This window comes from Dermacentor silvarum, chromosome 3 (genome assembly GCF_013339745.2).
Source record: "Dermacentor silvarum isolate Dsil-2018 chromosome 3, BIME_Dsil_1.4, whole genome shotgun sequence".
NCBI lineage: Eukaryota > Metazoa > Arthropoda > Arachnida > Ixodida > Ixodidae > Dermacentor > Dermacentor silvarum.
In genome coordinates this window covers 148,710,692-148,726,023 of record NC_051156.1, presented here as the reverse complement: position 1 = coordinate 148,726,023, position 15,332 = coordinate 148,710,692, and the positions used below count along the sequence as shown (strand labels likewise).

The 15,332-nt window shown below is 44.8% G+C and overlaps 2 protein-coding genes across 2 annotated transcripts in view; both read right to left on the bottom strand.

Annotated features, from left to right (window-relative positions):
* Positions 1-293: 293 nt before the first annotated feature.
* Positions 294-9,935, bottom strand: LOC119445898 (N-acetylglucosaminyl-phosphatidylinositol de-N-acetylase-like). Its single transcript, XM_037710195.2, has 7 exons — positions 9,453-9,935; positions 6,544-6,643; positions 5,399-5,489; positions 5,240-5,307; positions 3,970-4,001; positions 3,747-3,877; positions 294-678 (listed from the first exon to the last, which is right to left on the bottom strand). Exons 1-7 carry the CDS (start codon positions 9,682-9,684, stop codon positions 556-558), a joined length of 777 nt encoding a protein of 258 aa, XP_037566123.1. The 5' UTR covers positions 9,685-9,935; the 3' UTR covers positions 294-555.
* Positions 9,936-11,189: 1,254 nt separating this feature from the next.
* LOC119444891 (Fanconi anemia group J protein-like) overlaps positions 11,190-15,332 on the bottom strand; it is a 40,981-nt gene continuing 36,838 nt past the window's right edge. The window contains 3 exon segments of the mRNA XM_049663721.1: positions 11,190-11,853; positions 12,240-12,304; positions 12,522-12,652. Of these exon segments, the coding sequence (XP_049519678.1) occupies positions 11,588-11,853; positions 12,240-12,304; positions 12,522-12,652 (462 nt within the window). The 3' untranslated portion in view covers positions 11,190-11,587.

Genomic DNA, 15,332 nt, shown 5'->3' with positions numbered 1-15,332 from the left:
GAACTAGACATTCACCTGGTTGTGACAAAGCGCCGGGTAGAAAGCTCACTTGTTTCGTCAGGCTTCACCAGTTGAATAAATTACTCCAGTCCCAGCTTTTCAGCGTGGCAAGCCAATTCATTTCGGCGGAAAGCAAGCTTTGCAGTCGAAAAATTGATCACGAAGCTTCTTCCCTTTGCAAGGAATTGAGGGATCAGGCATCGCTACAACTTCCTTAGCATTTCTGCATGCAAACACCAACATCTAGTTAAACTAGATTGACATACACCACAGGAAGTTTCTTGAAACATACGAAAAATATTGAGCACTTTATTGTATCATCTCCCTCAAACATAGTTGAACATCGTACAGCTCAACCAGAGAGACCAATTATGTAAAAGAGCAATAACACTAACCTATGGCATCAGCCAGCACAAAACAGTGGTGGCAACTTGGATTTCTTGAGTACTAGTATTCTGCGACTAAGTGGACGCAGCCTCTGTACTTGGTTGACTATGGGAAAAACAGGAGCGTAATAGGACGGAGAATGTTTGTCTTGCCAGTAAGACTCGCTTGTCAATTGTCTTTGTCTTGGTCGACTGTAACTTCTGACAGTGTGTTGATGACCATGTAGCGAGAGAAGCAGCTGTACAGGTGACGAAACCACAGCATCTGGCTTTTGTGCTTGTGAAGAGCAACCTGCAAAATCCACGGCACACATTTGTTTCGACGAAGTCCAGCGAGGCACATACAATGGCACAGTAGCACTAGGTCCGAACTTCGTGGACGCAGACGATTTAGTGCCCGACAAGACACAACGCCTGTTTGATCTGTCGTCCAGGACAGCCCAAGACACCGCCTTCAGCCAATGAATGTTGGCATATGCGGCTTCTAGGACAGTCCGGGACAACAAATTGAAGAGACCTAGCGTGAACAGTGATAGCTAAATAGATTAACAGCATATGGTACAGGACAAATGGAAGGAACAGACAAGTGCGCAGTCTGCGTTGCTACATTCCAAAGAAATCTCACCTCTTTCGCACGTATTAGTGGCTCCCAATTTCTGCTTTGTATTTTGTCTAGCTCGTTTCTTTCTCTGTGCTAATTTCGGGTGCCTTTACATGTCGCCGTGCACATAATAAAAGTTTGGTGCAGAGTTTCATTCGTTACTCTGATTTGTGCTGCCCCACTTACTGTTACTCCTTTAGCTATAACATGTACAAACCAGCCCAAATAGGCGCTATATTTTGCAACGAACAGTGAGCGGCCCATATTGAGTCTCATAACACTCTTTTTGCTGTGTGCAAGCAAACACTGACATAATGAACATGGATATAACGAATTATCAAATATAACGAAGTAAATCTAAAATTATTTTTACAAACATTGGCACGTAACAAATGCAGTAAAACCTTGTTGTAATGTGACGGGATATAACGAATAAGTGAAATTCCCCTTGAAATCTTCATAGAGATTCATAGTGCAGTACTACATGCAATAATAGATATAACGAATAGAGGATACAACATAGGTATTTTCGTGTCAAACGCGACTTCATTATCATGAGGTGTGACTGTATTGCCATTTCAGCTTTTCTGTAACCACTTGTAGGCATTTGCACCACAATGCACACAGTGGCATTGCCAAAGACAAAAGCCACATTTGGCAGCTTTAAGCACATTCACAGGCGCATTGACAAAACGCAGAAGGGTGCCACGTGACTCTGCATACGATCGACTGACTTTCACTTCGAGTTCGTACATAACATTTGACTCGGAATTAAAGGACAATTCAAGGATGCCAAAGGCCAAAATTTAAAGACGGAGGAAAAAAAAACTTATTTGTACAAATACACTGAAAAATAGTGAAATCTCCTTCTCAGCTTCACTTTCTTGCTTACAGCTAAGCAGCTGCCCAGTTGGACACATGCTCCAAGCTCTTCAGGTCGCTTTTCTAAGATGACTTTCCCACTGTAATGATGTCAATTGCCTTCTGGCATGATGGTTAGTAGTGTCCGACTTCAGCCAAAGATACTCGTGTTTAAGCCAAATGGCTGAAACTTACTTTCCGCCAGGCACTTCTAGAGCCTAGGACTCGAAAATGGAGCCATGATGGCTGCAGTGTAAACCAACTAGCAAAACAACACGGTGGCACGGCTTGGTCGCTAGCTCTGGCTTTGTCTAGCTCCACAATGGCAATGGTGATTATAACAAAGCTTGCTTGTTGACTGCTGTGGACACGTCACTATTGCAATCGTATAGTGACACTCTCAAAAGAAAATATCTAGGATTGTTTGCCGATAGGCAGTGCCCATGGGATAGCCCCTAGGCAGAGTTTGTTATTGTCAATGTTCAAAAGTCGCTCCCAACCCCCTGTTTTTAAGGAATTCAAGGAGCCCATGTATATTCAAGGTGTTTGAAGGGCCCTTGGATCTCTTTTTTTCCAAATTCAAGGGTTTTCAAGCAGGTGTATTGCGAGTGCTGCACAGGGCCTGATTCAGTGCGTGTGAAGTTAGGAAAGACCAGCAGCACAGATACAAAATATTGATTGCCGAGGCCTTTGATATAAGGGGACAAGACACCCCATTTTTATTGCCACAGTCACGCTATCCCAATGTTGATACATACTGCCCAATTTTCACATATCCTGTGGGAATCAAGCAGCAATCCAGTTAGGCATCGGCAAATTTATCTGCTCAAGTGCTCACGTACAAACCTTTTAGTTGTGTTATCTCCACTATCTTTTTCCGCAAGGCAAAGCAATCTTAATGGAAAGGACAATATTAGGACGGGAAGAAATTGCACATGCTCTTTTCTACTGCCAGTACCTTAACAGAAAGAAAAAGTGTTATGAAGGGAGGAATTTGTGCACACTGTCGCTTCAGGTAGCAGTGTAGAAAGTAACATATCCCAAAAAGGTTCCTTACTAGTTCAGCCACACAGTCCAGTGCATGAGTTTTGAGACTAACCACTATCTAATACTAAATGGTAAAATTGTAGAGTTCTGCCCCACATTCCATCATGCCAATGCTGTGGCAGAAACTACAGGTATGATAGATACGACAAACACAAAGGACATAGGAATGGCCGAAGAGGCAATAAATTACGCATTCTGCTGACTGACAAACTTAAACCTTGAGATAAGCCTCGCCTTCAGTGCACACAATCCCTCCTTTCAGCTGTTGCTGATACATGAATGCGATCACAAATGTCAGTGTAACTTTTGCAAGATGCGACATTTAAAGTGACGTGTGAAGATGTGAATTATGCACAGTAATAATAGCTTCCTTTCAGAACTTGGTGTGCTTTGTCACGGCTCGTATTTTTTTATGTGCCACCCCCCATAGTGTGCTATACTACGTTCTGCTTTCACAATAAAGCCAACATCCGATATATATATACACCACTGGTTCTTATTTGTGTCTGACACCGCTTCACGCTTCAGTAACAGCTGACACCATAACTTTTCTATTCCGAAACCTTCCACAATCCATTGTTAGACTGACACGGTATCGCTTCTTCACACTGAAACCTGGCGTGACAGAAGTTCTACTTGGGACTTGGGGCTGTAGAAGCCAAGGGTGCAACCAAGAGCAAACTTGCAGTGCTCACACCAGTCGGTAACGCCATTGTGGAAGTTCCTTGGGTGGAGGGCATGGATAGTTTTGCCATGGAGTAATGTGACGCAGGCTCCACTTCTAAGTGTAGCTGTGGATTCGGGTCTTCACAGTAGGTTTCAAAGTTGCCTCATCCTGACATCAAACTTACTTTGACGAGGGACACCATGCTCCAGGGCAGCACATAGGCGTGCTCCGAAAGGAGGTAGCTGAGGGGCACGTCCAGTAAGCCAACGTACTTTCTCAGCTTGTTCACCGACTCGAGTACAAAAAGTCTGCAGCCTTTGTTTTGGGGATGAAATAAAAAGGTAGTTAGGGAAGCCTATCTTGAGAAACCTTTCCAAATTCACAGCAGTGCATTTGTCAACACCTACCTGCGGGAGCAAGGTCTTCTTTAAGTATGCCCCTAAGAGATAGGAAGAATGATGCGCCAATTAACACAAAGTTGCACTAAAACCATACAAGATCATGAAATTTAGTGCAAGCTGAATAATATTAGTGGCTTGGGAATCAACTGTCATAAGGCACTAACAGATGCCAAGGCCATGAAATGCAAAGACAAAATCAAGGCCATGATAATTTAACAATTCTAGTATATTCCAGTTCTATTCCTTTTTCTCGCTTTGCCTGAAAAGATTATTGGGTTTTACGTGCCAAAACCACCATCAGATTATGAGGCACGCCGTAATGGGGGACTCCGGACTAATTTTGACCACTTGGGGTCCTTTAAAGTGCACCTAAATCTAAGTACATGGGTGTTTTCTGCATTTCACCCCCATCGAAATGCAGCCACTGTGGCCAGGATTCTATTGCACGAGCTCGTGCTTAGTAGCCCAACAACATAACCACTAAGCAACCAGGGCAGGGTCGCTTCGCACTTTGTCAGTGGCCTTGGTAGTGCACTACCTTTGTTACCACTACAATTAGCTGGCCATTCAGTGCAAGCTAACACATATTACTCTTTGGGAATTTACTATCATAAGATGCCAACAGATGCCGAAGCTATGGAAAGCATGGATGAAATCAAGGTCAAGATAATGTAACGATTCTATTATTTGAATTCTATTCCTTTCTGCACTTTTGTCACAGACCTGAGCAGTGCTCTGCTTATTTTATCACTAAGATCAGCTGGTCGTGAGCAGTGGATGATAAGAAAGGAATAGAGATGAGCGAAAAGAACAGTTTACATTATATCTTGCAACCTAACGTTCCTTTTAACTGAAATAAAATATATCACCTTTGCTGCACTTCTCTTTGATTCAGAGATAAAGGAAATGGGGCATGAATGTGAAAGGAAAGAACTTTTTTTGCGTAGTAAAACAGTGCCAGAGAACACAAGGAACCAGACGAAGAACGACACGTACACAGCGCCCTGTGTACGTGTCATTCTTCATCTGGTCCCTTGTGTTCTCTGGCGCTGTTTTACTATGGATATGAACCAATTAGCCCCAAAATACATCTTCACCAGTTACAACTTTTTTTGGCTGAGGTTTAGAATTGGACATGCCATGCTGCCTCAGTATCAAGCTAGAGGGCTAGTACTTTATGCATGCTACACTACAACACATTACTGCTGCACACCTTTATGGCGTGTCCATTAGATATGTGGAAAATAAGCTTCTGCACTTTGGAATTAATACCTACACGACACCCTTGTGGACTGCTATGTGATTCAGATGGCCGCTGACTCCAGACTGGTCGAACGTGATGACCTGAAAGTTCAAGTAGTCTATAAACTCTTGCAATGACAAGAGATGACGTTCTCGCTTCACTACTGTGCTAATACCCTGCAACTAAACTTACGGAGTCAATGCCGAGGCACTTCACATATTTCTGCACAATTCTGCCGACAAGGTTTGAATTCCACATGCACTCTGGATCGTCGGGCATGTTGCTGAAAGAGAAAACAGGAAAGTCAAAATAACTGCGACAAGGCCAATTACAAAAAGTTGCATTGCAACAAACGACAAAATCTCTAAGCTCACTAAATGGCAAGGTGATGCAAAAATGTCTAGCATCATAACAAATTTTTTCGCATTACTGTTTTTGCAGTTATACACGTATATTAAATTGCACTGTTCAGATGTGTTGTAGCAAAGCACATGTTATTTGTTATTATTATGCATCAACATGTTAACATTGTCAGAATTCTAGCTATAGTGTCTCTGTAAATGATATCACCGTGTAGATCACCTTGCATATCCTACACCGCAAGTGCTTGAATTACCGAGGGAAGGCTGAGCTCTTGCCAGGTGTGAAGAATGCCTTTAGCTCAACCTTCCTTCCTTGGTTTGCAATGTATTCTATGAAACAAAATAACTTTATTATTATTATAAATATGGCTGCGGACACGCTCCACGCACAAAACTGCACTTCATCTCCCCTGTGTGCCTCCACACTCCAAAATGCAGTTCCCGAAGGACACCGATATTGAAAGAAGTTATTGAAGTACAGGCTTCTAACTAATCGACTGAATGGAAGCTTCATGGAAGGATCAGTGACATACAATGGGAGAGCCCTCTCCCCTCCTTTGTCAAAACATACAGCTGACTTGTTATGTTGACGCTCTCGTTCCTCCTCATCAATCAACCAAACGACAGCTTTCACCCTATTGACATCACACACATGACCTTGCTGGTGTCGCAGTGTGCGAAGAGGGGTCAGAAAAGCCCAGATGGGAGATAATATTTTGAAACCGTGGCTTACACGCTGCACGAAGTGCTGCCATGTTTGCCTAAGATGATGTTCACGGCATTTTGTACAAGATTCATGTTTACTGAAAGTGTGTTCAAAATGCCAGATGTGGTTTAGGGGCCCGTTAACAATGACAAAAACAGCTTTGAAAGAATAACCTACCAGTCTGAAATGAGTTAGTGTTCCGCCATTAGCATCTTTCCTCACAGCTTTTACACAGCCGAACTGCCTTCAGATGATTAAATGACACAAACCTGTGTTGTACTATGATCAAGTTTTCACTTGGGATCCCCAAGGAAATACAGCTACTCCACAGCTCTTCCTTCCTTTCGCTACCTTGGCGGTAGTAGTTGCCTGCAAACATTACCAACACTGTGTTAATGCTGAGTGTGTGCAGATTCTACAGCGCACAGTAAAGCCACAAGACTCCTCATATTCTGAAGCTCTGTCTACAGACAAGATGCATATCTGAAAACAAGATGAGCATAGTGTAGTAAAGAACCTAGTTGGGTATGGCCGTGGGCCTAAAGTAACAAATAAACATGTTCACTGTGGCAGCACTTTTTGAAGTCCCCATACCTGTGTGTGATGACCCACCAATGGGTCACGTCATATTCCTCTGGTGCATCATGGCCCATTGGGTGAGTAACTACTGAGTTGTGCTCTTTGGAAACTTCCTCAAGGTGCAGAGAGATAGTACTATGGCACATCAAACCAGAAGCAACAAGAATTTTTACAGCAAAACTGTATATGGCTAGGTTCTGACCAAAAGTGCGTGCGTCGACAAAATTGAATCCACAGTAGCCTATGTATGTAGGTTCCTTAACATATCTCAAGTGTCAAAACCAGTGATGGATGACCATTACGTACGTAACAGTTTACCCACCAATCCACCAATTAAGGTGGATTAAGTTTGATTAAGGTGTATTAAGGAGGATTAGGGTTGATTAAGGTTCACTAGGGTGGATTAATATTGAGGTGTATTGAGGATTAAGGTCGATGAAGGAGGATTAGGGTGTCTGTCTTGATGCTTTAATTGCATATATATAGTCATATACATATAATTTCGTCATTTTAGAAGAACACATAACAGCTTCGCTGGTCATCCTTCACAGAGTGGAAGGGCACTAAGTTTTTCTTCACCAATTTCTAGAAAAGATGTTGCTTATGTGATCAAGTTATCAATGGCGGTCAAACAAGGAATGTCTCGATAATCTTCTGGAGCCCACATTTCAACAAGGGGACCAGTTCTTGTCTGGGCCATGAATAAAGTTCAGTACTCAAGTTTCTACAAACTGGTTTCAGTACCCAGGTGGTAAATGCATCATGACATACAGGTGCACTCCGTGACTGAGATTGCTGCATGCAAGAGCAGCGAGAAAAGGGCAGAACATGCTTGTTTACTTCGTTTTTATGAGCAATGTTAGCCTTACTGCTACACAACGGCAGTCAGTTTTCTTGTGTCATTACGCTGCGATAATGTCAGTGATGCCTGCCATGGCATTTCTAGATAAAATTTAGTATTGAATTAAAAAATTCTTGCTGTTGCCCTTTCATATGCAAGAAGCATACAGCAGAGTTTCTACAACTTTTAAAAACACGTGCCAGTATTCCTTTAACATTTCTAATCTGTGTAACGGTGACTACATGTGCGATATCGGGAAAAGACAACTCTTGTCAATAGGAAGCTTCTACAACCCTAGTCCTTATACAAGGAAGTGTTTCTACCACTTTGATAATGTGTCCGTACCCTTTTAACCTTGTCTTTTGAGAAAATATATAACAGTACGAACTGCTGCGTAAATTACATCACAAGCCTATGCATAGATAGTTGTCACATGACGTCGCAGACACAGCTTCTCACAGTGCCAGTACCCTAACAGGGAGGCCACGATGGTATCAGTGCACCATATTGTCACATAAACGCTGTTTTGGCTTTTCGACGGTGACTGTTTTTCACTGGGTTCTCACAGTTATCAATTTGTCACTCTGCACAAGATGCACCTGTTGTGCTGTCACGTTTGTTGGCTACATAGCTTGCCAACATGCTAGTACCCCAAGATCGTAGCCACGAGGACACCAATGCAAGCCATGTATACGTGACCCAATGGGAATGATCATTTTTACATAGGCTGAAATAAAATCATGTCACCACATCATGCTCCGAAACTTGTTTATAGTAAATGCAAATGTCAGTCCCAACAATTACAATGCTTCCAAAGGCAATCAGATGATTTTGTAAAAAGTCAACCCTTCCCAGCCGTTGCAATAAACACCAGAAGTTTTGGTGACTGTATTACAAACCCATAAACACTTTGCAGCAATTATTTACTTTATGTCCGAGCTTTTAGAGCTACAACATAGGTTGCATATTTCAAGAGAATCTCGAGTTTACCTGTGATCAAAAAAAAAAAGTTTCTGGTTTGCTGCTGTGATGGCCATTCAATGTCCAAACATTAGCTTATCAGCATTAGTCAATTTATCGATGTTACTGTTAATTGTTACTTACAATGCTTTTCATTAGGCACTGAGGCTACCTTGTTAGCTACAGCAAGGTCTATAGCGATACCGTTTATAAACAAAGCTTGAACTGTAGTGGCAATTTCGCCCAATCCACACTCCAAAATGTGCACATATCACTTTCATAATGTACAAAATGATGCTTAAACACGGGCTTCTAATCTAACAATCGAATCTAAACGACGCACGGCTTATATACCACCACTCGGAGACGTTGGTTGAAGCAGGTTATTTTTTTCTGGCAGCTATGTACTACTGGCGCTACTTAAACGACCCACTCATGTAATTTCCAGGAGGAGCATACACGCATACACCCAGCCGAGAAAGCAGCTCATGAGAATGTCGACGTTTGTAACATGTCGGGTGGTATGCTTAGTACTAGTCCAATTTCAAGTTATTTCGCAAGTTTATCAATTTACAAAGTATTTTTTTCAGCCCTTCTGGATGAGCGTCGGAGTACTCTGCGGCGAGCAGTGTATACAAACCACGTTCGCTCCGGCATTCCTGCATCTTCCGAGGTCGTCGTCAGTAAACCTTGGCTCCAATGCGTCAGCTACGAGAAAAGTCACTGCACGCAACACGCACACACCGTGTAGAGGAACCACTACATAGCATAGCATAGCACAGCGCACCGGGGGCTCACCGTTGGAAAGGCACAGGAGATAGAGCTCGCATTTCCGTTGCAGCAACCCGAGCACGGTCGGACCAAAGAACATGCACTCGTCGTCCGGGTGCGCTATGACCAGTAGCACCCTCCCCACAGCACCGATGTTCTTGCGCGTCCTCAGCCGACACACGTTGCACACAAACAGATAAAACAGCAGCAGCACCGACACAACGAAAACAGCGAGCGACAACCACCACCGGTACTCCATGGCCACCGGGAACGGCGCGAATCCGCTTATCTCCGGCCTCCCGTCGTCGAAGGAATGCGAGGCCCGGACGCTACGTTCATCGCTAGCTAGGCTTCGTTGAGTGAGATAACTAACCGGCGCGTGCCGGTAAAGGCTTTGTGGCTGGCGAGCATCGGTTTGCCGCAGCGAAGAGAGCTCGCGAAGCAAAACATTTGGTGACACACGCACGCCGAGAGGTCGTTTCAAAAATGGCTGCTGGACGTCACTAACGTTGCCAGACGACAGGGTGGTTACGGGCCAAGCGCGCAAACAAGCGACGCGCTAACGCAACCACGCACACGCAGAGTGCGATACCAACATTAATTTTTATTGCGATAGCAATTATATGGACACTCCAAAGCAGATTTCAGCCGTCGGCGTCGCCGTTGCCGTGAGGTTCCGTATGATGTCAGTGGAGATGAAATCGTCGCCGCGCACCGAACGCTGTATGTGCGAGTGAAAGGGCGCGAGGGACGCGCGCTTTCACAGGGAGTGAACGCACGGCGAAGAAAAAACACGCGTTCTGCGCCGTGCTCCCTTAAGGGCTGCAGAAGTAGGCGTCTCTTTTATTGCGATAGCAATTACATGGACACTCCAAAGCAGATTTCTGCCGTCGGCGTCGCCGTGAGGTTCCGTATGACGTCAATGGAGATGAAATCGTCGCCGCGCACCGAACGCTGTATGTGCGAGTGAAAGGGCGCGAGGGACGCGCGCTTTCACGGAGAGTGAACGCACGGCGGAGAACAAACGCATGTTCTGCGCCGTGCTCCCTTAAGGGCTGCATAAGTAGGCGTTTCTTTCCTCCTTTACAATCACCATATATGTAGAGCAAACGCGCCTTCTTCCGACGCGCGAAAGGCCGTGGGGGGGAAGGAAGGGAGGCGACGTTTAGCTGCGGCACCAAGTGCCTGTTTATATCAGAGGCTCCGCAGCAGTCACCAACGCCACACGCATTTTGTGCGAACGCGGGCAAAACGCCGACGGCGTCGACAACAGTTCTGCGTGTTGCCGGTGCTGCTGCATGTCCAAGTTTATACAGCTGATAAAGCTACTATCATTACTCCGTATAGCTCTCTACAAATTTGTTATCGCAATTGATGCTTCGCCTTTCAGGTGAAACTGCGACAACTTTTTTCTCCTTTACAATCATCATATATGTAGAACAAGCGCGCCTTCTTCCGACGCGCGAAAGGCCGTGGCGGGGAGGGGGAGGGAAGGCAGGCGACGTTTAGCTGCGGCATCAAGTGCCTATTTATTTCCGAGGCTCCGGCAACAGTCACCAACGCCGTAGGCATTTTGTGCGAACGCGGGCAAAACGCCGACGGCGTCGACAACAGTTCTGCGTGTTGCCGGTGCTGCTGCATGTCCAAGGTTATACACCTGATAAAGCTACTATCATTACTCCGTATAGCTCTCTACAAATTTGCTATCGCAATTGACGCTTCGCCTTTCAGGTGAAACTGCGACAACTTTTTTTGATACGAAAATACAGTGGATACTCTTTATTTACATACTGCGTTCAATAATCGAAACAAGGAGTTCAAGATCAACGTGCGGGATAAATTTATACAGATTAATGTTAAAAATTTATATCATAATTTGATTTTAAAAATAATAAAAAGCTAAACTAACGAAAGCACAGCTTCTCTGGTCACAGCTAATGCCTTAATGTTCACAAATAAAACACATTCTGGGTAAACCACGCACATTGTATGTCCGAGTCACTTCAAACACAGATCACAGTCACTGCTACAAGAATCTGTATGTCCAAGTCACTTCAAATGCAGATCAGAGTCACTGCTGCAAAAATGCAGCCACAAGAAAATACGCCATTATTCCAATGTGACCACAGGCTGACGCTGCCAAGGCCACGTCAACACGTGCTTTACATGAACATTTCTTCAAGGCTATCATCAGAGTGTTCAACATATATGGGCTCTGTTTGGTCCATGGACATGCTTGATGTGTCCCCTGCTGGTAACATGATACAGTCATCAGACGGGTCTGTCCCACGTGGCTTCACTTTGCAGAGTGGAGAGGACAACTTCTTGGCTGCGTTCATTTTGGACTCCATAAATGACTTCAGGGAATCAATGGCTTCATTGTAGCACGGGAAGCACTGAAACTGTTCCCGAATCCACTTCGACAGGGCTACAAAAGGGAACAAAAAGTATCGTCACTTGAGCATAAAAACTGTTCCTGCTTAAGTTTTAACTAAGCAAGTGTTCCTTTGTACAGGCATTGTGAATAAACAGCGCAAACATGGGAAGACGGCTAAATGGCACAGGACACGGCTTTTGTACAGGCATTGAGGCTTCAGCTTATGCCTTTCTTGTTGTCTGAAGAGCAGTTTCTGCTCTTAAAGGGACACAATTGGAAATGCGAAACCAGGCTAGAGTGGTTAAACTGCCCTCTCAGAAGCCTCTCTCCATTTCTTCAACAAAAAAATAAACAAAGGCAGGTAAAGGTTTTCATTTCAAATTTCACTTTTGTACCTCTAGAGTTCCCATGCTGTTCTTTCCTAATAAGCTTGTTACCTTTTTGAAACTTTGGCTGCTGCGAAAAGCGATGGTCTATTATAATCAAGGCACCCCAGTCGTCCCTGCAGAAACAAGAAAAACAGGAACTGGTGAGGGTAGAGCTGATTGCAGACATTTTAATTCGATGCACAGCCATTACAACTGATTTCGAGTGAAGGCAACTCTTTTGTGATGCACCAGAGTATTGATTAATAAGTGGTTACGTCTAAATTTATAACACGTGGACTATTCCTTTTGCGTGGACAAATAGCAATGTCTACACAAGCCAAAACAAGTCACCTGTGCCGAATGCATCTCCCCAGGGCCTGATTAAGAGCACGGAACGCCTGCGTCTCGTACCAGGAATTTCCATTCATCACTGGCCTGCCAGACCTCAGTTGCTGGTCGTTATACTTGCGTTTCAGGTCAACCTAAAATCAGAAGAGCAGGCATCCATAACAAACCCTTCGTTTCATAGGCAAAGCAAAAAAATAAAGACTGCACATTAGAGCTTAACCTCTGAAGCTGGCACAGCTTCAGAGACTTGTGTACGTTACTACAGCCATCATCAACGAGATTCCACTGTTGAATGGTAACCGATGTTCTAAGTTCACATAATGTTTGGCGGCACTTGTGCAAGAGAAACACCCAGAAATTGGCAGCTCAAAATTCAAAATGAAGAAGAAAAAATATACTGCAGAGATAGTTGCTGCAGATTGTCTGATCCTGGATTCTGAATGCATGGCAGGGAAGATGACTGCATCCACAAGCATGCTGCGGAACTGAGCCTGAGCAACGGCAACAGCGACAGTGATGAAGACCGTATGGGCATCAAGTGTGTGTACAAATACATGCAGCACGAAAACAATAGTGTTCCCTATTTTGGTCCAAATGGATCATGGGCATTACGTAATGTCCGGCCGGAAAAATTGGACTGAAATGGCCCCCCCCCATGTAAGGACCCCGATGTAAAGATCGCGGAAAAAAAGTGCAGCCCTTACACAAGTGTACACAGTATGTGTTAACAGTCAACTCAAATGTTTTATCTTACTTGTCCAAAGAATTAGACTGTAAAATTCTATGTCGGGCTCTGCCACAATGCACTAAACGTTGCAGGTAAAGTGTAATGCAACAAGAGACAATTGTACCAAGCATTGCATAAATCAGGGGCCATATAATATTCTAATCATTTTTCTTTCATCTTCATTGGCTCAAAAGTTCCCATTATTATCGGGATCGGCCACTCAGCATACGAGCTGAGTGAAGAAAAGGAAGTGTTGGACAACAACAAAGTGTCACAATGGGTTGTCGTTGGTCCATGTGTGCATGTGATGTGGGCCAATAAGAGAAGGCCCAGCATTGCTGTCACTAGTATGTGATAGGCCACAACTGAGCCATGTGTGGGGAGGGCGTGCTTAAATGTGTGGTGGTGGGACAGGCAACCAGGATAGGAATAAACTTTATATGTCCAACGGTGGAATAAACTTTATATGTCCAACGGTTATGGCTGTTGGTGCCTGGGGCTAGGCTGCCAGGGGTCCATCGCCGGAGAAAAATCTCTCGAGATCCTCGGCAATAGCCCTGGCCCACTCCTGGTCTTCGGGTGCCTCACTGAGGAGGGCGGCTTGCCATCTCTCTGTGAGGCGCCCGCCTTCAGAGGGTCCTGATGTTGTCTTCTGCCTTCCTCTTGGTGCTTCTTGCTCATGTGACCAGGAGATGGTGGCCATCAGCCAATGAGAGTAGGTGTGGCTGAGATCCCACTAGACACCCGACCTACTGTCCCGAGTGAGGTTTGTGGCTTTCAGGTGCCGCGAAGGGTCCGCAGCCGACGACCAAGGCAGCCAACCAGGACCCCCTGAACAGAACTTGGTCTTGTACTAGCGGGTTCCTACATAAAGCAATAACTGCTGCACTTACATGACTGAAATAAATAATTGACGGAATGAATGCTACATTCGCAACAGGTGAGTGCAGTCACCAGTCATGAGTGTAGCGTTTGTCCTGTCTTTTAATTGTGTTTGTTGTTCGTGTTAACGCTACAGTTATTGTTTCAGGACCCACTGAATACGAGCGAGGTTCGGGGCTGCCAGAGACATCACCGAGAGCACAAGCCAGACTAAATTTGCCTATCCAAGTGAACTTACATGTTCATGTGAACTGGCTTGAGAGCATCAAGCTTTTTTTGTCCTGACTTGTAAGTCGTGCTGGTTTGTATATAGCAGTTCACATATGGTACCTTCGGCTGATGGCACTCGTGCCGTTTTCAGTGCACTCGCGCGGTGTCGCATGTTCGTCTGCAGCAAACAAGACACGAGTGCGCGCCACCGCGCCATCGCGGAGATCGACGGTGGAGCGCAGTGTGATCCCGTCGAGCAGCGCGCAGCAGCAGACGACGAAAAGCGGGCCGTTCAGTTCAGACACCATTTTGTAGCAGGCAGTTATGATGTAAGCCAGGTCTCTGCGTGTCTCGCACAAAACTATTTTTGCTGCTAGAATCCAGTAGCTCATTGGTCAACGAAGACCACGCAATTGATCAGCGCTGCTAATCAGAAGCTTTGACGAGAGCAGCCGCCGAAGGTGAACCATTTCATCACCGATGTAGCGGCGTCATGCGATAATGAGGTGCATGAAGCTGCAGCATCAGTTTCTACGTTTGATGCTGTAACTTTCGTTTCCGTTGTTCCGAAAACACTTCAGGTGAAGACAGAGTACATGCAAGGGGCTGACAGCGCAGTTTGCAGGCTCGTCCCAGTACCCCAAGAATCATTCGAATGGCAAGAGTCATTCGTCACTTCATACTTCAAGCATCTGACATCAATAAAATGCTTGACCACGTCTGCAAATCAAGGCGAGTGAAGTGATAAGTGGCCTATGTGATGACTTGTCTGATTAACTTCGAATTCGGCATGTATCACAATTTGCGAGGTGGGCTATCTGCATCGCTATCACTTCTCAGCATTGCTGGAGGAGGGACACTTATTTTTTTAGAGGCTTCTCAGATTGAAAAATCCATGCGCATTTGGAAGTAACTGCTGCAGGTGTAAACACTACCGAGGGTGAGCTTTTCTTTGCGCCATAAAAAACTGGGTCCATAAAAATGAGTTGTCAGTC